Here is a 26,353-nt window from a genome sequence, read left to right on the forward strand (position 1 = left end):
AAACATGTCAGTGCTGACCACTGAGCAGGCTGCCCAGCATGACTGGAGGACGGAGAGAAGCCAGAAGTCGCATTGAGCCATGTCAGAGTTCAGTGTGCTGCATCAAGGCTTTGGCTTTCCTCATGTTTTCGGCCACTGTTGAAAACGGAGAACAAATGAGAACAGATACCGTAACCCGTTATCTTTGCTGATAAAAAGCTCACCGCAACACTGCCTCATCAAATTGTAAGTGAAAACATTTAAAGATATGAGCTTATATTCAACTTGAAACAAGCAAAGTTGGATGAAACATCATAACTTTGGCGAGCCCCTGAGTTTTCCATTGCTCTCACCAGCAATCCATGTGTTATCCAGTAAAACATGTGAACTTCTACAGGCTGGATTGGGACAGAATTTAGTTCAGATATTTGTGATCCGCAGAGGATTAATATCAATAACTTTAATGTGTCTGCGCATTTTCATCGAGCACCATCATTAGGTCAAATTTTCTATTTGGTTTGTGACTAAATACCTGCTAACATGACAGCGGTCGTTGTACTTGGTGTTTAGTGCTAATTAGCAAATGTTAGCATGCTAACACATTAGCTGCTAAACATCATCCTGTATCACTGTGAGCATGTTAGCATGTTAACATTTGTATTAACACCAAAGTGTTTCTGATCCAATGAACAGCCCTCACATGTTTTCTGTGTGATATATTTTCATCATCAAAGAAGGGATCAAGGTCTTTTGATCACGCTTAGACAGTTTTAACCGAATGAGATGAAAAACATTTGAAGCGCTATTGTTATCAAAGGAATGAGACATCTTGAACAGATGAACTTATGATGAACTTGTGCTCAACAAAAGACTAACATTTGAAATAAGATGTTTTTGTCTTGAAACTTCAGAGCTTAGAATCTGTGTCAAAGCTGTAGGATCTGTGAAAGACTCAGACACCAGAGCCACTGGTATGTAGCCTAACTTAACCCCAGTGACAGATCCAAACAGCCTTGTGTCGTCCACTAGATGATGCAATACATACTCAAAACAAGTCAGACTTTTTTTCGTCAATGCCAGTCTGTGTTGCTACAGGCAGTGATGAGTGTGTCTCTTTTTTCATAGCAAAATCACATTTCATGCACCGTGTAAAGTAGTTTTAAGAGCCCTTCGGTTTCTATAACTAAAACTCCACTATGCAAATTGAGCACAATAAGGATGTGTTAAAGAGATTAAACAGTATTACAGTGAAAGCAGCTGGAGCACGGCAGCTGCAAAACCTCTCCCACCTCGCTGTCAGAACTTGGAGGGAGAAAGATGTTAAAGACTTAATAGGGTCTGCAGCTGACAGGTGAGGTGTGTGGTGTGTGTGTACCCCCCCCCCCCCCCCCCCCCCCCCCCCTGTAACTCACAGTTTTCCATGTCTTCAGGCCCGTAGGAGTAGGCGAGTTTGTGCTTTCCTACAATGTCTGTGCGCACAGTCATAGATGGATCTGCAGAAAGACACGTCACACACATATAGAGCTGAGGATCTGCGTTATCTGATCACAATAACTGTTGGACTGATACTGCTGTTCATTTTGATTGTGTTTCTGTAACAGTGGTTAAGAGCAACTAGCAGTGAAAATATGAAATGACAACGAGGGAGAGCAACCAGAGAAACAAACAGAGGACAGGTTTCAATTTCAGTGAGAAGCCATGTGGTGACGTCTCAAATCCCAAATAAGTGGTTATTTGGGAGTGAAAAACAGAATCGAGTCCTAGTTTCCCAAACACTTCCCACACCATTAAGAATACATAACTAGTGAGTCTGTTCGCCTGTTTTTCTTTCCTTCTCATCAGTGCATATCTATCTGTTATACACACATCCTTATTTTGCCAGACAAAAAAACTAGAGAGATTTTTGGAGTGTCTCAAAAATATGCAAATATCAGTCGTGAGTATTTTAAAATATATTTGAAGTCTGATTGAATCTCAACGGACCACCATAGGAGAAATGAAGATCTTTAATTAATTGACTGTCCTATTGGACTAAACATTGATTAAATGATTAATAAATGATAATAAATGGTGTAAATATTTACCAACAAAAAGGATTCGGGGAACATAGTAGCCATCAGGCGCCATATTCTTGTCTGTTGTGTCTTCCTGTAAAAAACAAAAGTAAATAATCTATTTCTAGTACAAAGTAAGAGTGTATAAAGTATTTAGCAGATGATTACTTCTAGAAGCTAGTCTTCTATGCACAGCATTATTAATTAACTGATATTGTTACAGTGTCCACGATTCACCTTGAGATTGACTAATTTATATTGCACATACATTTACATAGTGCTAGAGAAGAATGTATACAGACTGATACAATTCTATGGTGAGAAGAAAGGACCAAAATACTGGTTGAAAAATATTCTTCTTGTTCTCCAAGAACTCCATATCCAGTATCCTAACCAGCATATGATTACCTCTTTCCATCAGTTACAGCACTTACTATCATGTTGAGCATGATGAAATCCTCTTTGGCCATTTTCTGGATGGCCTTATCAGCAGCAAACAATTTCTTCAGCGCTGTTGAAAGAATTCTGTTTAGCTTAAATTTTAGATTAGAAACAAATAACTAATCCTCATCCTACCAATTTATTTAATATCCATGGGAATATACTAACTAGAAACTGTTAAGAAACAACAATTAGAGCAACATTTCCACTTATGTTCTTCTCAAAAATAGATTGTTTTTTGGAAGTTGCAGTTTAAATGCATATTGTGTAAAAGTAAAATAGACAGAGCACATGAGGGAAACTGTGTGTGTCTCTATAGTGTGTGATACTTTGAATTAGGACCCATGGCAAACCTTTTATCTATCTGTTCTATTTCCTCTATTAAAACTGCATAAGCTGCAATCGGGTGCCTTTGACAGGGGTCTCCCAGGACCACATTGGTATTTAAAATGATTATTTAATAAGCACTTATCAAAGACAGATATGGCAACAAGTATAGCTCTGGGGTCTGCAGGGTAGTAATATTTAATATGTTCACAACAAATTCATGCTGTTACTATAAAAAGTCAAAAAGGAGTACATGTGCATGCAGGGATTGTAAATGTGCTCAATGTCAGTTAATCATATGTCAATTATCACGGAAACTTCGGGCCGTTTTACTTTTTGACACACAGGCAGGTTGAGGAACAAGTTTTGCAGGTAGGATCTAGTGAGCGTGCACGTCTGGTTTTCTTACCAGAGATTACGAAATGTAATGAGTTATACATGTTTGAAACCAAATTTATTTAAACTGTCAAATAGTATAATGGAGTCATGCATCAAACTGAGCAGTGATGAGTACTGGTTTGTTCAGGCATTCAAAAGCAGGCTTGGCAGGTATTAAGGAATGTTCCCATTGTGTTCCCCATGAAACCAAACCCAAGTCTGTGTTAGAATGACGCAGGATGTGCAAGTCTAAATATGTTTACGTTCAATATTTTTCAGCAGTAATATTCCAGAGTGAGTACAGTACCTCTGCTGTGCGGGCAGTCGACTTTATGATGGATGACCATCAGAGGCTTCTGACTGCGAGAGCGAAACCACAGAGAAACACATTTGTCAACACAATGAGCACAATGATGGGGGTGAACGCAGTATTATACAACATAATCCCCGACAAATCGAAGTCCCCATGCCAGATTTTAAAGAAAAAATGTAAAATAAAATGTAATTTTAATATTTTATTTTGCTGTATTCCATATGTAATAGATCAGATGTAGATATGCATTATACAATATTTTAGCCCCAATTTGAAGTCACCTCATAATGCTTATTGACGCATTAGGATGCAAATATATCCCACTACCAGGCTGCATATAAAAGGTGGTATGTTACTTATACGTGTACAGTATAAAACAATAGGAACATACAGGTTATACAAGAAGAACCTCACAACGTGTTTTTGGATTCAAACTGTTGAAACATATCAAATCATTTTCAATAGCCATAATTAGAAATCAGTATTTTTAGGAGCTGTAGGTGATACCTTTCTGCTTTCTGTGTAGTCAAGGAAATGCACATATTCTACATTACAGTCAAAACTCACATCCAAACAGAACCAACAAATATCCAATGATGTTATCGACGTGTAGAGTCTTACCTTGTGGCTATATTCAACAGGCCCTCTTCATAATTTTTGATCCAACTAATATTAACTCCCCATCCTGCAGGACAAAACAGTGATGAAGTCAACAGCAGTTACTTTACATTATTATTATTATTATTATTATTATTATTATTATATATATTAAATGACGTCAGTGACAACCACAATTTAAATTCAGGACTTTAGTTGTGTGTCTCGTGACACAAGCTCAAGCTATACATTCAGTCAGTCGATGATTTTGGAATGGAAGCTACTGCTGTAAAAACAAATGGAGGATCACTCACCTCTTGAGAAGGACACAGGAGTCACTTTCTTTTGTTTCTGTTTTGCGGCACTGACACAGACACCGAGGATCAAAGCGAAACAGATCCAGCGAAGCATAACTACCTGTCCTTTGAGAGATCTGTGATATAAATTGGACATTATTAGTTTTATCATTTTCTATTTATAGAAAAGACAATTAGATCATTGATCCATTGCAATCACACAGTTTGCAAACAGCGCACGTAGAAGATATCTGCGCTTCATGTTTTCCTCTGCAATGCCAACTCACCAAACAAGCTTGACAAGGCTGAAATAATTCCTAAAATGTTATATTCATATATAATCTGCTATCATTAAAAGCTCCAGCTGCTACCATGTTAGAATATTTTTGTGAGCTGTGATCAGATGTAATGAAAATATAAAGGCAAAGTTTTTAATGCACTGTTGATTAACTGAATGAGTCTTTGTATTATTTAAACACAAACTGATACAATACATCACTGTACAATTACTATACCTTTAAAAAAACATCAGCGTTAAAGAGTAGGATTAAAACGTCACTAAATATGCACAACCTTTTTTAAGTAACATGCTTGTAACTATAGGAGGCCTCTAGCTAATATGAAAAGCACTATGGTATTTTTAAAAGAAATATTCATTCATAAATCAAGAGGTTTTGTCCCCTGAAGTCCCATTAAATAGAAGTCTTACCTTGACAGCATGAAACAACAAGCATGTGAAGTTACCCTTCGATATACCTGCTCTTTTGTCAGAGGTGTTTCCTTTTAACTGAACGCACCAAACAGGTATATCAGAGTCGAATGCTATAAATAAAGACGACTAACCAGCAACTGAATCACACACATTGTTTGAACTGCGGCTAAAACTGAGAGATACAGACTCATTGATTCTAAGCTGGCTCTCATCGAACACAGACTTGTTACATGGGGTCTCAGTGTGACATCAAAAATAAGAAAGTCATACTTGTAATGTGGAAGTTAAATTGAATATAATTATAATTAAATTGAAGTCAAATTTCACAAACTTTCATTTGTGACGATGCATCTGGCTCTGCAATCTACTTATACTAGATACCTTACTGGATAACACCACTAGAGGGCTCAGCAATACGCTGTTGCACACATCACACATACTGTACATATATTTCATAGATTTAAATACTAACTGTTCTGTGACATGTTAATATCATCACTATCAATATAAATGTAAGCATTGCTGTATACACGACTGGCTTATCCACGTACATAAGTATATATATATAAGCAATATATATATAATATATATATATATATATGTATATAAGCAACCTGTTACTGTACATTAATCATTCCATATTTATTCCAGCACGCTTTTCTTTTATACGCTTTTTACTTTTTAATGTGTATTTATATCTGTACATAGTAGTCAAGTCTTTATTTTATTTTTTGTTCAGCTTTGTTGTCCTTTGTTTTTAGCTGTCTATTTCTGTGTATATACATTGAGAGAGCAGCAAAATACCTTGTATGTAAATGTCTAGACACTTACTTGGCGTTTAAAGCTGATTCTGATTGTGATACATAAGACATTTCTTAACCCAATACAATACATTACATCAAAACTAACAAATAGAATAACTTTATATATAATATAATTATATAATATATGCTTTGTGTAATCCGTCTGTCTGTCTGTCTGTCTGACTGTCTGTCTGTCTGTCTGTCTGTCTGTCTGTCTGACTGTCTGTCTGTCTGACTGACTGTCTGACTGACTGTCTGTCTGTCTGTCTGACTGTATGTACTGAACTGCAGCTTTGTTGCAGATTGTTAGCTGTTGCCATGGACACATGCAGTGCTTAGCAACCGTAACCCTCAGCGCAGGCGCAGTCGTCAGTAATGATGCACTGTGGGATTGCAGAATATTGACATAGCAACCAGGCGACAAAACCAGTAGTTTCTTTCACTCCATACTACTTTTTGCTGTGTCTTCTGCGTTTAAGCTTTAAGCTTTACTTCCGACTGCTGCTATGAATGGGGCACTGGTGAAAAAGACCCAGGACACGCTGGGCAAAGTGATAAAGAAACCGCCTCTCACGGAGAAACTGCTAAGCAAGCCGCCGTTTCGATACCTTCACGACATCTTCAGTGAGGTGAGACTGATATGCTAACGTTACAAAAAAACGTTAGCGAGCTGACTTTTGTTTAACTAGCACCATGAGCCACGTCTTGCCCATATTTATGAAAAAGATAAAGCCAACTGGACCTATGTAATTTAAAAATACAGACAAGCGAGACAGTTAGCTGGCTAATATAACAAAGTTAGCATGAACTGTGCTAACCAAGTAAGTTAGCTAACATTAACTTCGCAGAAACGTTCCTGCCTCCACAACTTTTCTGTAGCCATCTGCCGTTATATGATTAAGCTTTGCCAAGCAGTTAAATAATTTAGGTCGACCATCAACCCAATACATGGTTGCTAATGTTCACTAGCAATACAATGTTAGGTTGCCTACAAAGTTAATATGGTGGGTTAGCTAGATCGCTAGCTAGTCGTGTATACGGCGTCATCTAGTTGCTAGGCACGACCTGGGCACACGCAGGGATCAAACCAATTGTGCCCACTATTGGTTAGCTAACTAAATTGAGACGGCTGGAAGTACTAAGTTGGCTAAATGTGTCTGGTTCTTCGAATCCGTCAAGTTGAGATCACGGATGCTGAGCAGCTTATTGCAGCTGCGTTGTTTAATAACACTAAGAGTTACGTTAAGATATAATTCATCAATGTGTACTTTAGATCAATTTAGATGTAGTTACCGTTCATGGACTCAAAGTGGAGGTACACATATAATATGTGAGCAAGTTACAGATATAATTGAAGCCTTTTTAAATGCGTGTTGCCACAGCAGCTGTTACTCTCAGGTTAGGTGCACACAAGGGTCAGCTTCTACTAATCTCAAGCATTTGTTTTTTGATCTACTTTGTGTACACTTTAGAGGTGATAAATCACGTGGGGACTGAATCAGTTACATGTTATAAAGAGAGTTGTTATTCATAGATAACTTGAGAGAGTGTGGGCTAGATAGAAACCTCTACCTTCATAGCTTAAATGTCCTACATTTTCTGATTGTATAATCATGTGGGCATTTGGATGCCTCATCCAAGTAGTTTTATGAAGAAGGTTAGAACAAAAAACTTCTATTTGATAATGCCGACACACCATCATCTGGTCAGCTTTGGAAACTGAACTGTGACAGATTTTGTGTTCTAATTCATTATCTATTTATTGATATTATTGAGACAAATCAGACGGAACTTGAAATTCATACAATCATCAATTAATGAATTAACACAAACACTGGTAGAAGAAATGCATAGTAGTAGTAGCCTAGTTAAAATAGATGAAATAGGTAGTTAGAAGTGCTACATAAAATAATATGGGAAACAACGCAACAGTGCTAGTGCCAGGAGCCTATTACATACGTATTACCCTTTGTCAATGGACATACAGTATATTAAATGTCAGATCAAACTCTTATCTGATCTGTATTAATAAACAACTTTATCCCAACTACATAATCTTTCTTTTCCATTACTACATTTTTACACACAACAGAATCCTTTGACAATCTCAGTACAATCTCTTTCACTTTTCTAAACAGATGTGAGATCTAATTTTTTACTCTTTTCCTGTTCTGAAGTCTAATATTGAATGTAGGTTTATCATATATGTGCAGTGTGTTTGACTGCACGACTGGCCTATCAAACAACTGAATTGTTCACCATGTTGTTGTGCTGTTTTGTTTGTTTGTTAAAGTTTCAATGTACAATGTTCTTTGCAGTCAATGGATTTTAAAGAATTTTTAACATTTATTTTTAATTAAGATAAGGCATATACTCTTGAACTGGACTATTAAGGCTAGAATGTTATTTTCAAGAATTCATAAAAATATTTCAGAAATGAGGACTTAATGTACGTCAGCCAATTTAGAGCTGATGCAGTAGTATACATTAGATGCCCAATAGTGGTTTACGGATGTATTTTTCATGTTTTAGGTATATGAAAGGGTTAATATATAACTGAGTGTGAACCCTTTTATTTCTCACCACTTTCAGGTCATCAGGACCACTGGTTTTATGAAAGGCCTGTACGAAGAAAATGAAATGAAATCAGATAATGTAAAGGTAAGTTGACCACTCTGTCCACCTGGTTGAACCTTTGTAACCTCTGGTCCCCCGCTACACAAAACTGATACCACTATTATTTGGCTAATAGTGTTCCCCTCACTTATTTGTCTCTGTTAATGTGCTTGCTTGTGTACAGAATATATGTTAATGTCCTAAGCAGCAGCCTTATTGTGCATGAGATCATCTGTGCGTTACATGGGACAGTCTGAGGGCAGTGTGGGAGTAACTCTACACGCTGCCTGTGTGACTCACTGAGTGAGAGAATCTGGCAGGACATGACTGAGAGGGCTGCCAAGGTGACAGAACTCATGTCTGCTGTTTGAGAGCTGCTGACCCTAAATCCATACTAGATAGAAAGATGCTAGGCTTTGTCACTGTTCAAAACTGGATGTCTTTCAACAGGCAAGTTACTGTAATCAAATAATGTTCATTTGTGGTTGTTGCATTTAGACTTTAGCATTGTTTTGTTATGCCCTTCTGGAATCTTTTCCAGGTGCAACAAGTTTATTTACAAGTGTAGGTAACCTGTAGATATTGAGTCAAGAGAGAATCCCCCCAAAGATGTGCCTGAGGGTTCCTCCCAGTTCACACATAAAAAGGCCTATTTCAGATATTTTGTTGAAAGACAGTCACAGATTTTTAAAATCAATATGAAAACTAACAATCGATGACATATGACTTGATTCAGGTAGACCTGAGAGGAGAGCATGACAACAAGTAACATCTATTATAGATAATAGTATACATTTTCTCTCTGTGTTGCTCAGGGCGTTTTAAAATGAGGTCCAATTAGATTTTTACCGTGCCCGAGAATGATTGCCCTCCCTCTCCACTTCGTCATCGCTCAGCTTTCACATCAGTAAAGTAGTTCCGTACCTGAGTACAATGTTGTGACGTCATTGTCTAAATGACTTTTGTTTGTTGTATGTGTCAGTGTAGAAAAGTGTGCCAATCGCAATACAATTGAGTCAACCTTGAGTCCCCTGCAGCCCTGCACTTGAGAGGATTGAGATCGGCGCAGGCTGCTACCCGCGCTAAATAGCAGTTTACTTCTGTGTTTCGGTACAGTTGGTTTTGGACTTGAGAAAATGAAATACAAAAAGACTTGTGACTTCACTTGATCTTGAAAGATGAAATATTAAGTTATTTAAAAAGTGTGCCACAAATCAATTCATGTATAATCACCTAACATTAATGCTATTCATTCCCAGCAAGTTAACACTTAATTCCACTTTGTTTGAACCAATCCGACAGCTTCCAATCAAGTTGCAGGAGAGAACCATGAAGAACTAACGTTACGTTACTGAGTGTAATACAGAGAAAATTATACCAAAGATCATTTTGTTTGTGTACAAAAACTATGCCATGATCAACAAGAAAAGGAATCACAGTACGCAAAACATGCAGGTCGAAAATGCCAATACATTTGGTGAAGATGGCATTATGACTTGTTTAGGACTCAAAAGTTAAGGACGTGGGACTTGACTTGAGTGCAAAGACTTGAGACTTACTTGTGACTTAACGTACCCACCTCTGTCTGAAAGGCACACTGATTCTTAATCAATTAGCAACCTCTCTTTGTCTGTTATATTTTACGTCAATTATTTATAATTATGTATTTTATTAATTGTCTAAATACATCCGAGCAAGAGCCACTGAATATAAATGTCACTAGTAAAGGGATCACCACTGCAAAGGCCAGCCTATTATTAGATGTCACACAGAAGGTCTGGTCTGGTGGTTGCACCAGCGTCCTTATGTCACAGGCTTCTCAAATGCAGCAGTCTGATGGAGAAGCACTGCTTAGCTGGCCATTTATCTGGAATAGGGTCTGTTTGTTTGACATGCATACAAGAAGGCAAGAATTAAATCAAAGGAGGGCTGGGTATTTGTTTCTTCCTTTTGTGAAGGCAGTCCTTGTTATAAATCTATGTGTCACATTTCCTCTTTCTTGCTGCCTTACAAAAGCCAGCATGTTGCTCATTGGCCATTCCAGATTAGGGATCTTCCCCAATCGCTAGATTACATGTTCAGAAAGCTCAAAATGACGCCAGAGAAACAGTTTAATCACATTCATAATGTGCAGCAAATACTTTTTTCAAGATTTAAACATTGCATTGGAAAATATATTCAGTTTATTTTAATAGCCTGGTGAAGAAAGGAGAGGAATCGGAGACTACGCCCGACGAGGCACACAATGTAGAATTGTAGCATGTTACTTGTGTCTGTAAGGATATGCACATCTCATGGGTTCAATCATTCTAAACTGTGTTGGAAAACAACTCCCACTAGAGTTCCTTTGCTTTCACAACCACATCCTCTCTCTTATCTCTCCTGTGCACTCTCCTGATCATCACGGCGTCATTTTTTCTTTCTAGGACAAGGACTCTAAGATAGTTTTCCTCCAGAAAGCGATCGATGTGGTGATGCTGGTGAGTGGCGAGCCCCTTGGGGCAAAGCCAGCGCGTATTGTGGCCGGCCATGAGCCGGAGAAAACCAATGAGCTGCTGCAGGCCATGGCCAAGTGCTGCATCAACAAGGTCTGTGTTCTTGGGAGACTTTACACACACACAAAATCAAATCTATAAAAAAGCCTCCTTGTTATATATTCAACAGTTGATATTACTCATAGATATTATTGCTGTTTTAAACTGAATGATTCTCCTGCACTTGTGTTACAGATGCCCAGTGACGATGCAGTGAAGCGAGTGCTTGCAGGAGAAAAGGTGGACATAAAGACGAAGGCCGGCACCTCCAGGTCACAGGACAAGGAAAATAGGGAGGGACATGAACGTCATGTGGAGAGAGAGGTGAGATAGCTCTCCAGTTATACGTTATTACTAGGGCGCTACCCAATGACATTTTCTTTTGCCATCGAAAGCTTCTTTTGAGGTTTTTGAATGAAGCTTTGATCACCCTAAACAAAAGGGAAATGATACGTGAGTCATCGGATTAAATTAATTATTAATTAAAACATTTTTTTTTATGAATATAACTTGTCAGTTTCATTAGATTGCTGCTAGGTTTCTACAGGTGCGTGCCTCCCTTTGTGTGAGAGCAAGGGTTTTGAAAGGTTAAATGCCAACAAATATGGATTGAAGCTGGATATTTCGTAACATTATTACGTCGATCTTTCTTCAATACAATTAGACATATGGACTTAATAATGAAAGAGTTATTGGAAATAACTCTTCTGTGTTTGGATTGCACAAGTCGGAAACAATCACCACTGATATAGTATACCAATAGTATTATATATCAGATACTATTATCATCCATCCATCCATCAGATACCCCTTATCCGGGGTCGGGACACTATTATCAGTATTATACTATTTGTAGAATTTGCCTAATCTGTATCTGCGACACGCAGAGATACAGGGTGAATAGGCATGCAAAAGGAAAAAACGAAGCTGCGCAGCATTGGAATAGTGATTTAGAATTTGAATGTCAACGTTTTGAATGAAGCTTAGAAACTTTTTAAGCTTCTATTCGGTACAAGCCTAGTAATTACACATCAACATTTGATGTGTAAGTTACCGTCTGTTTTAGCATTTAGCCTTGCGAGCTGCAGGCTTGGTTACAATGAGATGATCAAATGATACGTTTCCCAGTATGTAGCCGTGGTTGGAATGAAATCCTCACCCTATATGTTGGCATTAACAATTCCAGGAGAAGAAAACGATAACAGAGCGCAGCGGGAGCCGGGAGCAGAAGGACCCAGACCAGCCCAAAGAGCAGGAGAGCCGACGCAGAGACGGGGAGAAAGAGCAGCACCGTGACAGGGAGCGCTCTGACAAGCACCAACGCACTGAGCAGGACCAGCACGCCAAAGACAAGAGCCGCGACCGGGAGCGAGACAAGGATAAAGACAAAGGACGAGTCAAAGATAGGGACAGGGACAGAGAGAGGGACAGAGAAAGGGGAAAAGACAAGGAGAGAGACAAAGGCAAAGAAAAGACAAGAGATAGGGATTCTCGCAGGGACCGAGAAAGAGACAAGGAAAAACAAAGAGACAAAGACAAAGAGCGGGAAGAGAGGAACAAGAGTGGAGAGAGTGGCAATAGCAAGGTAGGCCACTTAACCCCACTCACATCTTAAATGTTAGCAACAGATGCCATTATTTACATTCTGTGTCTGTGTTTGTGATTAGGCTAGAGTATCAGAGGAACCACAGCAGAAACCCAGCCCGGAGCCCAGCAAAACAGCCAAACTCATGTCCGCGGTAAGTTCCATCTTTAGGCAGAAAATCACTCATCATTGGGACCATTTTATTTAATCACCTGCAATCATAGTGTGGAAGTGTAGTTTCCTGTATGTCAAGTCAGCCAATTCACGAAAAGAGTTGGTCTCTGATTTTACATGTCAAATTAAAGATGCAGCTTTCTAAAAAGTTCAAAACTTGTTTTCTATTTTTTATTGTTGTGCCGCCTCATTCTTGCAAGGAACCACATGACGAGGTATTCAACCCTGCAGAAACAGTCAGTAGGAAATAAGAGCTATAAAGTATATTTCTTGGTAGAATGTAGTGACTATTGCAATGGCCTACTTGTTTAGTGCTAATTTGGGCAATAGTGTAAAGTGTTTCCCACTCCATTTATAATGAATGTGTTTGATTTTTGACTTTGCAGTTCTCTCCTCCTTTCCTATGCTCTGTGTCTGACTGTAGGTGTGTGCACGTGCGTGTGTGTGTGTGTCGGAGCGGAGCCCCGCCCTTCGAGAAACAGAGCAGGGGAGAGAATGTGAATGCGCAAAGCAGCAACGCAGTAGACACGGAAACGTGCACATAAATTAGATAAATAACATAAGCGTTTAGTTTATTTAATAAAAGAGCTCCTGTTCAATGTGAAAAGTGAGTTGTGATTTGGCGCTATATATAAATATATAAATATATATATATATATATATATATATATATATATATATATATATATATATATATATATATATATATATATATATGCAGGGTTCTGTAGGGGGGCGAAGCGTCTGGTGTATAACAGACGTGAGGACTATTTTAAATGATTTATTATTTAGTGCATGATGTAATGCTTTGTTCTTTTCCTGTGCAGCCTGCAGAAGCAGTTGAGAACCAGGTAAGAGCTTACTCTAAGATTCACAATTTTGTCCTTTACAGGCTTTGCTTTGGTATTTTTCATTAAATTCCAATGTTTTTGTATTTTAGTACGACACTTCGATTGTGTTTTATATATTTTAAGTCATATTGAGTGGCACAATACTGTATGTTGACCCTACAACAGCACTTTCCTCTTCTTGCATTATAACTTAAATGTTTGTATTTTGCATGGAGAGGTCTGTCTGAATGTTTTAATAGCACTATACCATATGATGATGATAGTTTGCAAAAGAGAGAGGTGCATGATGGGGCTTCCTCAGATCATTCCAACAGGTAGTGATGTGTTCCTTTTCCTGCTTGTCTTTGCCCCTCTCTCAGTCTGATAGTCCAGCTAGAATACCTCGACCATCATCTGCCAAAGGGCAGAGGCGGAGACCCAAAATTGGAGGTCAAGGTAACCCCTCAACTATTTATCCCCCTGAACCCTATTTTAATCACCTACACCAATGAGGCATATCTCACATGGTTAAAACAGATACAATAACAGCACTTTAATCATTGACAGAAGGGCTCTTTAGTACGTTCAAATTGATTTTACAGTTGACTTGTCTAATAAAATCTGACTAGTTTCCTTTAGTGGGAGATAGGAGTGACTCACCAGGATTACTGTTGGCAGAAGCAATAAAAGCTTCAAAGAACTGACATTAGGAATTGTTCTCCCTATAAATATTACAAAGATACAGAGTTTATTAGAGCTGTTTTTCATACTCCATACGTGGCATATTGCTCTAAAAGATTCCCATGGTTGCGTTGAAAGGAAACTAACGCCCTGTCTTTTTCTGCTCTCCAACAGAGGAATCTGACAGTGAAGGAGGTAATTGTTCTCATCTCATCTCTCTTGAGCAGTTACAGGCAACAAAAGAGTGTAAAGGTTTATAACATTCAGACAAGAACATGACAAGAGAGATGGTGCACTTGGTCTAAAATGCATTTCAAGGATTATATATTTCAAGTTACATAATGGAGAAGAGAGTATTGAAGGTGAACACTCTCAAATGTAAACCAAATAACCCATACTTGGTTATGACCTTCTACCTCAGTATTGAGTGGCTCAGTGGTTTTCTTTTATTAAAGTATCTGAACAAGTCAGTCAAGTTTATTTGTAAAGCTCAATAACAGAACAATGTCTCAAGGGCTTTACAGGCTTACAATAGCAAGAGTTCCCGACCCAGCCCAACCTCTCTTAGAAGACACCCTGAGCACAGAAGGTAAAAAGTAAGAAACCTCCCCCCTCCTTACACAGCCAGGTGTGCAAATGAACAGGTGTTGTAGGTGGGAAAAGGAGATTAGCAGAAATAATCAAAAGAGTAAAAGGGACAGTTCACCCTAAAATCAGAAGTGTTTGTTTCTCCTCCCTGTAGTGCTGTTTGTCAATCTAGATAGTTTTGGTGTGAGTTTCCGAGTGTTGGAGGTCGTCTGCGTTCTCGTTTTTGTCACAAACCGAGTCTAATCCTTTGCTATGTTAAATGGAGATCACTACCATCATTGTTGTTCGTTCACAGACGGAGATGCTCTATTAGCCCAGAGACCTGCTCCCCAGGAAAATGGAGACGCTGTAGGCTCCTCAGTGCCGTCCGACTTGGCCTCCAGGTCCGTACAGTCAACACTGAACCTTTACTCATTTTGCCAACACTTTGCTAAAATACTGTACATGGTACTAACCAAACTTTCTTCTTCACTTACTAAAAGCACGGCTCCCATTGGCTGTTTGTCACATTAACAAATAACTCACTTCCGCTCCTTAAGCTGCTCTTACGTTTATGTCAAACATGTACATATACAACACTTGTGGAAAATATAATGCAGTATTGTACAAACACATTTCATATGTTGATGTTAATGTGATGATTTCTTAGGGTGTGGTAGAATGTAATTGGGTTACACAGAGAGGTTTTGCTTTTGAAACTCAGGTTTCTTCCTGGGCCCGATCCAGGATCAGTTCCGATAGATTAAACTCTTGAATAATTTGGATAATTATGAATGTTCTGTTGTTTTACTGACTAATCAGTGACAATTGATTGGCTGGGCAGCTGTGTTACAGGTTTAACTGTTGTTATCATTGGGGAAGTTTATTGTTCCAAGCAACAATTATCAATCTGAAATCTGAATGACTCAGTGTAGCTGTCACAAAGTAGACGTTTGGAAACTCTCAGAGCCGTTAACAGAGGATTTGGCTTGTAAAAGAAGTCAAGAAAAAAAACCTGAGTTCCAAAATGATAGTTTAACAGCTTATTTCAATAACGTGTTTAATGCTGTCAATCCACAGCAACAGGAGAATACCACGGCCCAGCAGCGCTCGCCCAGCGCCCCCCCGAGTCAAGAAACAGGAAAGTTACTCTGATGTGACCCCAGCTGAGAGGTGACTTCCCCACACACATTCAATAATGTCATAAGTCTAGCTTATAGTAGCAACGACCAAATCCTCCTATTCTTTGTGAATACATTCTTTGTGTCAGCAATTTATGTCCAATTTAATCCTGTGTCACATGTTCTTGTTAGATTTGATCTTTTACTTAAGGCGAGGCACCAAGCGATATTGAACATGTCAGTCAAACTATTCTGGCCAAAATGTCCCCTTGTTACTTTCTCCCTGTTGTTGTCATCGTTAACTTTAACTTCAGTGAGTTACTTGGAGTCGTCCGCACTGTGCTGCCACTGTAGTCCTGATATGGTGCACACGGCACAGGAAACAAAACAAAACAAGCCAAACACTGGTGTGAACGCAGGTCCCTGCCAGTGGGAGAGATGCATCACTACTTAAACAAAATGCAGCAAACACACTGCCTGAAGATGGCGTGTGTAACTGTGTACTAGTGGAGCAGGTGGAGCAAGTGTAACAAGTGTCTACGAGATGGAACACGTCTCTCCTTGCAGTATGACGTGTCGATGTGAGTCAAGCTTTTTGTCTGTCTTCCAGGCTGTCCAGTGCCAAGCCCTCAGCGCCGGTCATCCTGGATGGGAAGAAGCTTTCTGAGGATGAGGAGGATGAAGATGAGCAATTTCTCGTGGAGGAGGCGGTCCCTCCGCCTTCAGATGCTCCTGAGATGGAGCTGGTAAGTGACTTGAAGAGTGAGTTGTTCAATTACCACGACAAAACATCAGGATAGTTATTTACTTCTTTTTCTTTTCTATTTCAGGGGCCTGCACAAGAACTCGACAGTGAAGACAAACATGGTACATGTTGTATTTATTTAGCTGTTTGTCCTTTAGTTCCTTCTTATTTCTTATTTTGAAAGGAGCAATGATGCCACATTCTCTCATGATTGTCTTCTTGCTGAATTAAGGAAACAGATCTTTCACTATTCCTCTCATTGTTTGTCGCTCTGCAGGCGGCCTTGTGAAAAAGATCCTAGAGACCAAGAAAGACTATGAATTGTCTCCATCCTCCCCCAAATCTAAAGAACAGGTATGTACAGTTATTGTAGTAGTTATTTTTGCTTCTCCACTAGGGGGCAGTATCAGGCTAGTTCTCTTCAACGCGTCCTTATCAGTGACTCAGAGCTGGCGTTAAACCTCACCATCCGTTCTATCAGCCATTCTTTCTGCAAGGTTTGCTCTCCTGGGCAAATGTTTTCACCACAGTGAAAGGCCCAGCGCAACACTGGTTATTATCAAAAGAAAGATATAAACAAATGGAGTGGAGAGGTGTAATTGCACCGCCTTGTAACCACAAAAATGTCCCCCTTCAGTGAGGCTGAAGGGCTAATAACCAGACAAGCAAGCATGGCCTCTAACAGACCACACACACCATTGATACACACATCAAGATGTCTGGAGCAAAATGAGCTTGTTTTCCTGGGTTTCTCAATATCTTATCTTCATTTTGTTTTTATTACACATTTCTCTGTGTTGTGTACAGTTCTGCCATCTGAGGGACTAGCTTACAGGGCAATCTTGTTCTGACTGTTCAAACTCCTTCCCCTTGTGTGAACAACCAGTTTGAGGTGTTCCTGTGTTGTCTCTAAACGTCCTCCATCAAAACTCCAATGCACACAGTTGTCAGGTTTTCTTGTGAAGTTCCTTCTTTCCTCTCGTCTTCTCTTTGATTTAGACTTTATATTAGACACGATAAACCGTCTTCTTCAAGGTGACGCATTACTGCTGTTGCTCATGCATTCCCCTCTGTCAGCTTATTTATTAGCCAGAGAGAGAGAGAGGCGTCTTTCATCGTTATTTGGAGTGTGAATCAATGTGAACCTTAAAGTTTGGTCTGTAGTCCACGGTGTGAGGTGGCCTACGCTGTCTGCTTTGGGTGGTCCTCTTCACTGAAGCATACTCTTCCTAGCTGACCACCCTGACTTTGATGGATGCACTGTTTTGGACTGTCACTCATGCAAAGAAGGCCCCCGATCCTAACTGCGGCCTCAGACTCATCCCTCGTAGCGCACACCTGAAGTTGTCTCAGCTCAAACTGAAATAGCTTGACAGGAATTTGTAGGCCCAGCATATCTCCAGCAGCCACAACACTTCCCAACTAAACTTACGTACACAGACACACACGGGGAAAACATCTAAAATAGCGGGGCTCTTTGTGTAACAGGAGCACAGCCTTGTAGAGTTTATCCTAATTTCCTTAATAGAGCCTCCTCAGTTTTCAGGGGTTCCAAAGCTTCATTTCAGAGTATCCTGTATGGTCTGCACAAGCACATTATAACAGCTATGTCTGCACATAGGGACTGTTCAGTCCACCCCTCCATCATTATTGGCCTCGTCAGCTGTATAAAGAACTATAATGACTTCCTTCCTGACATGAAAGGGTGGAGAGGTCAGCTTAATGGAGTCATTTTTTTCTTCTTCTTGTAATCACAGTAAAACACGCACTCAAAAATGTAAATATTGAGATTCTTTATTCTATGTGGTATGACAGGTTTGAAATTTCATCTGCCGCCATTCATTTTCTTAAACACCGATGTTTATCAGAACACTGCGTCTGTCACGAGTCCCTGATTTAAGATCCAACCCAGTAAAGAAATGTTGGCCTTTAGACCATTTCGATTTCATTGAGCTATAATGCCAGTGCCTAGCTGCCCCATTACTGTTCTGATGTAAATAAAGGGAATTCTTAAACAGTTTGTATTTTACTATGTCCCACCACAGTGTGTGAAGAATCTGCTGTATATTTATGGGGATGCCCTTCCTCGTGACCCCTCGTGGTATTGTATATTATTCCAAGATAGTTCTCGTTTTATTTAGACAGAATCTGCCCCTTGCAGCAGCTGCGTTTTCATAAGAATATTTGTGTACTCTTCCCCCCCCCCCCCCCCCCATCAAATTAGCCTTGATGAAGGTTTGTAATGTATAAATAAACCCTGTGGCATACAAATGGATGGCTGTTGAGTGAGAGTCACGGAGGAGAAGGGCCAGAATACTCTCTGCAGAATTGTCAAGAAAATAAATACTCCTCTCTGCAGACCTCTGTGTCTTTATAAACATCTAGTGTTTTTTGGTGGAAGCATAAGGAAATGGCCCTGTGGCATTCCATTAGTCATATTACTTTGGTCGAGGTCATATTGACTTGTTAGAGTCATTTGGTCAGGATCATGAGGATACCTACCTGAAGCACCCACAATCTGTTATCACACCACCATCAAAAGCCATATCTTCAAACCTTTCAAAATGTCTTTGTTCTCTCCATGAGAATGTTTATATGATGATCCACCTTTTGTTAAACATAATTTCCATTTTTAGTTAGTGAAATGGTCCCTTTGGAAGCTTTCTTTAGTTCACCCCGCGTAGCCCAGGGTGGTGATCTCAGTTGTCTCTCCAAGGAGCTACATTGACCTTACAACAACATCCTGTAACCTCTGGTCGTAAGCTTTTCTCCTCACCTCACTGACTCCAAGCTATTTTTATGATCTAGCCAGCCTTTTGAATGGCCTTCTATGAAATATGACGAGGAAGCCCATAAACAATGCCCAGAGGCAATTCTCATTCTATGCTTCGGTCCCTGGCTCACCTCAGATCCTCAGGAACACATTGTAAAAACCACTGCCATGTGCATCACTTTAAATGATGAGCAGTAGCCACAATTGTTCCCAGAAGCTTTAAAGTTGTTGCATGTGGTCTTCAGTCATCTGTACGTCCTTTGATAAATCTTTTTTTATTTTGTATTGTCAGGCGTAAGGCTGGGGCTATCGTCCGTCCCTCCGTCCGTCCGTCCGTCCGCCCGCAGTTAATCTCACATACAACTGGAACCATCAGCCTAATATATTCGCAATTTCTAAAAACCTATTAGATTGACTGTTTTATGCTTAGTCCTCACTCCTCTTAACCATCAGGTAGGGGCCGGAAGTGATCAACAACTACTTCAGTAGCAAAGAGCATTTCCAGCATTCGGCTCAGCTCAAAACAAGCCTTGTCGAGCCTGCTGGAGGTCACATTTTGAAACGGAACATGCAGATTAAGTCCCTACCCAATATATTACGATCCATTAAAGTTAGGCACGATACGAGATGAATAAATCCTCAGTTCTGTTATCTTTGCAAATCTTGACCGTAAGGGAGCTGGGAGGGACAATTGGGTAAGATTCAACTCTTCTTTGTTTGGGAGGGGAGATGGAGACACACCTTGCAGAGCTGAGTGCACGTTTGTGTTTGTGACGACAGCAGAGCGGTTCACTTGAGTTCATACAGAGTGACATTTGATCTTGCTGAGCCACTACAACTTGAACTTAGATTGATTAAACTTGATTGTGGGCCAAGCTGCTCTAATAAGAGGTTTGTGCATTTGTCTCTCGTCTCCTTTTTGTCCAAGGTGAAGCTGATTAACGAACAGTAATGAACGAAGTAAGATTCTCTCCTTCATGATGGAAGCTAATCTCTTCGTTGTCAACTAGTGTCTAAAAGATTGTTTTCCCAGCTAATGATACCCTAGAGGTTGCTCCGTCTGACACCCTCTATGCATGCACGCCGTTTTTCTTGTCAAAGGAGACTGAAGAATGTCTTCCTCTTGCCTCACAAAAGCAGTTCATAAATCACATATTTGCACGCTTTTCCTAATTAAGCTGATTAGGCATGTGATGACTGTGTGAATTCCACAGTGCAGTGTACCATGCAGGGTTGTGATACGTTCATGATCATTTCATTCTGTCAATCAGAGTTTGTAGAGTACAAGTATGTTGCCGTCCAACAGCATGAATGTTGATCAAAACAAAATGAAAGTATTTATTTATATACTTCCACGAGATAGAAACATCTTAGGATACGATAAGACGATACTGCAGGTTTAAACACTTTAAACCACATAGCCGTCCCCTATTGGTCCACCTGCCCTTTCTAGCGCCAGCCAGAGGCTGTGTCTTCCCCATTGCCTGGGGCTTTCATCACTGTCTGAGATAATGGGAAAACCTTCCTCCTCTCTCACCTCCTGCTCCTCTGCGGTCACCACGTCTAAATATTGTTCTGTGATCTGGGTGAGAAGAAGGAAAACTAGGAGCACACGGGTCTCGTAGACCCCGACGGAGACCTCCATAAAGCTGTGATTTATATCCACCTGGACAGAGTGCACAAGAACCAAGGGGTCATGTTTTCACGGCAAGTATTTTTATTTTCCGACAGAAGGAGGAGGGGGAGGGTGAGGGGCGAGGTAACAAGGGGACGGCAAACAGACTGAAGCCATGGGTCCTGTCTGGGCCCTGCAGACCAGACCGCAGCCAGGCAGGTCGAATGAGCCGTAGAGTGTTTGTCTAGCTGCAGGGTTTACAGCGCCCAGTGGAAAGCCACCCACCTTGTTAGGGGACCGCTGGGCCGAGGCGTTTCAACCCTCACACTTTTGAACCACCACAAATACGTAACAAAGAGTGAGGCTGTCAGAAATGTGTACGTGCTTCCTGTATAGAAATGATGGCGAGCAGTGACGTTTGATGTCATTCCTGCCGTGTGGTCTTGTCTAGTCAAGCTGCCTTTTGGAAACTGTAATTACTGCGCTGAAGAGATGGCTTGATAAGGCTCATGCTATACTGTTTGTGCCAGCTATGCCAAGCATATGTGACAGATTGTGTGTTTGGAAGAGGAAGCTGTCATTTAGTTTGCACACTGTCGCAAATGTGATTGCTGCTGCCTCATGAAGGCAGGTGCTCCCATCTGTGGAGCCAAACAGTATAAATTGGACCAAGAGTTGAACTTGAAAGGAGGCATAAGTGTAGTAGTTGTTACTCAATACTGAAGTAAAATAACCCTGCTGCCAAAGCCTGTTACTAAAATAAACAAGACTTAAAGACCAAGAGCGCGGAGGGGCTGTGTGTGTCCACTGTATGCTCGGTCTATGTGTGTGTGGCTTTGGGGTTGCAATACTGAGTGCTTTTGCATTATATACACACACACACACACACACACACACACACACACACACACACACACACACACACACACTCAGAGGCCTTGCGAAGCCCAGCTGAGCAAACATCCTTGGATTTGCTCTCTGCCAAGGGAGGTCCTTCCCTGATACCTTCCCCTCCTTTACGCCATCGAGGGACTGAGTGTAATTTGGATATGGTGAACCCCCCCCAACCACACACCATACACTGGAGGCCTTCATCAACCAGTCCCCCAACTTTGGCCAACACAATTCAGCCGCACGTTTGATCTTTATATATACAGCTAGGTTGGTAGAATTCCTGCCTAACATTTTTAGCCTTGAAATCCTAAACCACTAAATGCAGCCTTGCTTGGGTTCTGAGCATTTGAGACTTTACTGGCAAAGGTAGAATTCCTAAAGAGGGTTTATTATGTTTTGGTCTAGGGACACACAAGTGATTTTTGTGTATGTTCATACAGCTGTTTGATTCAGCGTTAAGTTTAAACCATGCAGATTAAATGAAAACATCTTTGTTTCTTTCTATGCCTGCTGATGAAATTTAATTAACCGGATTGCTCAAATACCAACATGTACGCTCCTCAAATTGTATTTAATGTTCATATTCTTTGTAAATTGGCAGCACCAAAGATTTCATCCCCTAAACCTCACCCATTGTGTTCATCACCTCCTCTTCCAGAACGTGGTGTCTGAAGCAGCACGGCAAGAAGGAGCGTGACATGGTGACACGTGAGATCGAGCGGCTCCGCTCCTCCATCCAGACGGTGTGCCGCAGCACCCTGCCTTTGGGCAAGATCATGGACTACATACAGGAGGACATGGACGCAATGCAGGCTGAACTGCAGACCTGGCGGCGGGAGAACAAAGAGCACGCACAGGCCTTGCTGCAGGAGCAGAGGTGGGGTTGGCACATACACAACACACTCACACTCACACTTAAAGACTCATTATCATTATCTAATTTGTGAGTTTCTTTAATCTCGGAAATTCAGAGTTTGAATATTACCCCCCCTCCTCCGCCATCTAGAATGGCCCTTATACACTGTTGTAAGTTACTGTATTCCGTTTTTATGTTATTGCATGTAAGCAATTAATCAACCCTTTGTGTGTGTGTGTGTGTGTGTGGTGTGTGTGTGTGTGTGTGTGTGTGTGTGTGTGTGTGTGTGTGTGTGTGTGTGTGTGTGACACAGAGCGACAGACAGGGCAGTGGAGCCCCTTAAGTCAGAACTAGCTGAGCTGGAGCAGCTGATCAGGGACCAGCAGGACAAGATTTGTGCTGTAAGGTCCAACATACTGAAGAATGAAGAGAAGATCCAGAAGATGGTGTCTGGAATCAACTTCTCCTCCAGAACCTGAAGTGAGAAACAAGGTCCACAAAGAAAAAAAGTTTCCTAAAAATGCACTGAAGATTTAGGGATGAACAGTGTCTCGTTCAGAATAATGTTAAAGACCATTTTTCTTGCAGATGATGAGGATGGAAACAAACACTGCACTTTTAGAGTTTTGTCTGAGAAGGAGATTGACCCAAACACATCAGACCGTGATGTGATGTCAGATGTTGGTAAATAATGCTCCATGTGATGGCTGGGAGGTCTGACTCCATTTCAACGTCTGTGACTGACAGATACATTTAATAAATATATATCTTCCTGCTCTGCACACTAACCTAAACCCAGTTTACTCCTTTTCTGTTATGGTGCCTTTGTGGAATGAGCCACTGCACAGTAAATGACTAATAATAACTAATAGTTGTATCTAATGCTGGGTGAGTTCATCAAAAGCCCTATAAACCCCAACATGAGCAATAATTAACGTGAAGGTTTGCTCTACACTCAGCAACTCCTGGACCAAATTTTGTTTGTTTTTTAATTAACCTAGCATAACAAACCGTTGTTAAGAGTGTGGCACATTTAGTTTAGCTTTGTTTCATTGGCCTACTTCATATTTTTCTTGGCTGTGAAGACTTTGGACTTATACAGCTATACAACTGAATATTCTCGCTTCACATTCAACTGGTTTAAGTTCAAATGGCATTTCTAGGTCTTGCATGGAGAAATCTAGGACTTACGTGAAGAGTCCTGGTGGCCTAATGGATTGAAATGTATATTACATGACTGTGGTGTCCTTGTTAGACTTTGCCCGGGGACCTTTTACATATCATACTGATCTTTTATTTTCCTTCTAAACTTTTTTGCTTCAAGCTTCCTCCACCAAGCAAAAAAAAGATTGTTTTCAGCACCGCTGCACTTTGATAAGACGTGTGGACGTGTACCTTCAAGCTGCTTAGAAAAAGCTTTTTGGAAGCAGTGTTACAATACTTTTTTCTGTCTTATAAAACATACTATAGGAACACTCATTTAATGTACTTTCAGGTGACAGTAAGCGTATCTTCATCCTCCCTGAGGGGAGCAAACAGGACAGCCGCCATCGCGGACGTACTTCCACTTTATTTGTACTGTAGGATTTGCCAAACTGTTTCTTTTTTGGGACGGAGACAATGTTTGGTCAGATAGCAACCTTTTGTGAGAACCTTCAATTCTTTCTAAAAACAAATAACACTATAATATTTTACTAGCTGCTTTTGTGACTTTAAGAAATGTGCTTACCAACTATATGAAAATATGAAGCATGATCAAAATATGATCATTGTGAAGGAGAATGGATAGTAAGACGTGAGACTGAAAGAAACCACTGTCCCAGTTTTCTTTAAAATTCCAAGAATGCCAATTGACTGTAGTCCCATGTGTTAATGAAATACAAATCATAAAACAAAACAACAAACTAGTCAGCCATGACCCCCTGCATAGTGGCCTATCTCCCTCTGAATGAAAGTTATGTCATCATTACTTGCACAAGTGCAGCTGTTACCTCTGTTAGTTCTACTGCAGATATAGACTGCCAGTGTTTACACAACATGATAACACTATGAATTCATTCATTTAAATAATGTTTTTTTATAATGCCCAGTTGTATCAAAACAAGCTTTTCTAGATGTGAATGTGATGAACACACATACTGTAGCTAAACTGTCTCTTCTGCGCAAACCTCCAAAACATCGGCCCAAACCCGGGTTTCCACTTCCACTGCCTCGTCAGACCAATGAGTTACCAAATGGATATGTGGCACAACATCAGGATACAGCTGGGAACTGTTAACCTAGTAGAACAGACAGCAGGTCGTTGCCAATGGGAAGAAATGTTCATGGGCACCAACCGCTACAAGAAAGGAAAAGAAGGAAAACTACTCTGACATCTTTTAAAAACGGCATTGCTTCAGTGGGAAATGTCACTATTAATGCTCTTCATTCGACTGATCGTATTGAGTCTTTCACTAAGAGGATTCAACAGTTCAAATCTGTTTTCATTTGTTTTATTATATTTAGTCCATCAAATATGCTGCATTACGGAAGCCCTGAGAGGCAAACGAGAAGTCTGATCTAAATAGTTTTCTCTCTTGTTTTTATGACTTAAAAACAGGTGAAAAAACGTTTGGCTAGGATCATCTTTTTGTCTGTGAAAACATGAAAAATAAAAACATTTACTTGTCAAAAACTTTTGTTGTTGTAACACTAATGCTTGGCCACAAGAGGCTGAAGTGCACGCCCACCCCATGTTCTAAATAGGAATAAAAGCGACAGATTGGAGCCAATTAAAATATATTTCTAGCCAAAATAAATGCACCACAGTAATGTTACATAACTTGCTTACACACAGTATATATTCACCTTGTGTGTCTAGAGAAATTAAAACTCACCTGGAAGGAAACATGAATGTTTTTAGCCCTATTTAGAACAGGAGGGTTCTCCTTCACACACCTGTTTTATATAATACAAAAATGTGGAACTTGAGTTTTCTTTTGGGAATTTAGGAAAGAAAACAATTAGACTAAACTTATTTTTTATACTTGCCTCTTAGGGCGTCCATATATAATTGAAAATTCAAATTTAAAAATCTCTTAAACAAAACTTGTGGAAAAGTGAGAACCCTCGTGTTCATGTCTTATATGTTAGGACAATGTACACTGTAAACTACTTGTATCATATCCTCTGTTTCTCTTTAATTAAACTGTACATTATGTATATGTGGAGATTGTATTATAGATAAAATAATTATATAATTTTGTAGTGGAGTGAAATAAATGGTTACATTGCAGTAAATGTTTGTCTCCTTGTTTCTAAGAGTCAATGGAAAGTAGTGAGTTCTTAAGAGTAGTTAAGAGAAAGACTCAAAGTCAAGTTGGCTTTAAAATGGAAACTTAATGAGAGGTCTGGATTGCTCGTTTAAATTCACGAGTGAATTGATAAATTACCCTGGTTTGTGATTTTGACGAGTTCATGTGA

The 26,353-nt window shown here is 40.0% G+C and overlaps 2 protein-coding genes across 3 annotated transcripts; one reads left to right on the top strand and one right to left on the bottom strand.

Annotated features, from left to right (window-relative positions):
• LOC115026692 (anterior gradient protein 3-like) lies at positions 1-7,311 on the bottom strand. Of its 2 annotated transcripts, none has more exons than XM_029459609.1 (8): positions 7,194-7,311; positions 4,404-4,522; positions 4,114-4,177; positions 3,487-3,539; positions 2,468-2,544; positions 2,064-2,127; positions 1,392-1,472; positions 1-135 (listed from the first exon to the last, which is right to left on the bottom strand). In XM_029459609.1, the coding sequence occupies exons 2-8, from the start codon at positions 4,498-4,500 to the stop codon at positions 83-85; spliced, it is 489 nt and encodes a 162-aa protein (XP_029315469.1). In that variant the 5' UTR covers positions 4,501-4,522; positions 7,194-7,311; the 3' UTR covers positions 1-82. The 2 variants fall into 2 exon arrangements, with proteins under 2 accessions (XP_029315469.1, XP_029315468.1); XM_029459608.1 differs by lacking the exon at positions 7,194-7,311 and adding an exon at positions 5,095-5,183.
• Positions 6,267-25,889, top strand: LOC115026691 (TRAF3-interacting protein 1-like). Its single transcript, XM_029459607.1, is given in 17 exon segments — positions 6,267-6,529; positions 8,493-8,561; positions 10,943-11,104; positions 11,246-11,374; positions 12,237-12,635; positions 12,718-12,789; positions 13,637-13,660; positions 14,020-14,095; positions 14,495-14,515; positions 15,204-15,291; positions 15,968-16,060; positions 16,619-16,754; positions 16,839-16,875; positions 17,031-17,107; positions 22,694-22,717; positions 22,719-22,912; positions 23,205-25,889. Coding segments are annotated over 17 exon segments (1,890 nt in total). The 5' UTR covers positions 6,267-6,406; the 3' UTR covers positions 23,371-25,889.
• Positions 25,890-26,353: the final 464 nt, after the last annotated feature.

This window comes from Cottoperca gobio, chromosome 21, assembly GCF_900634415.1.
Source record: "Cottoperca gobio chromosome 21, fCotGob3.1, whole genome shotgun sequence".
NCBI lineage: Eukaryota > Metazoa > Chordata > Actinopteri > Perciformes > Bovichtidae > Cottoperca > Cottoperca gobio.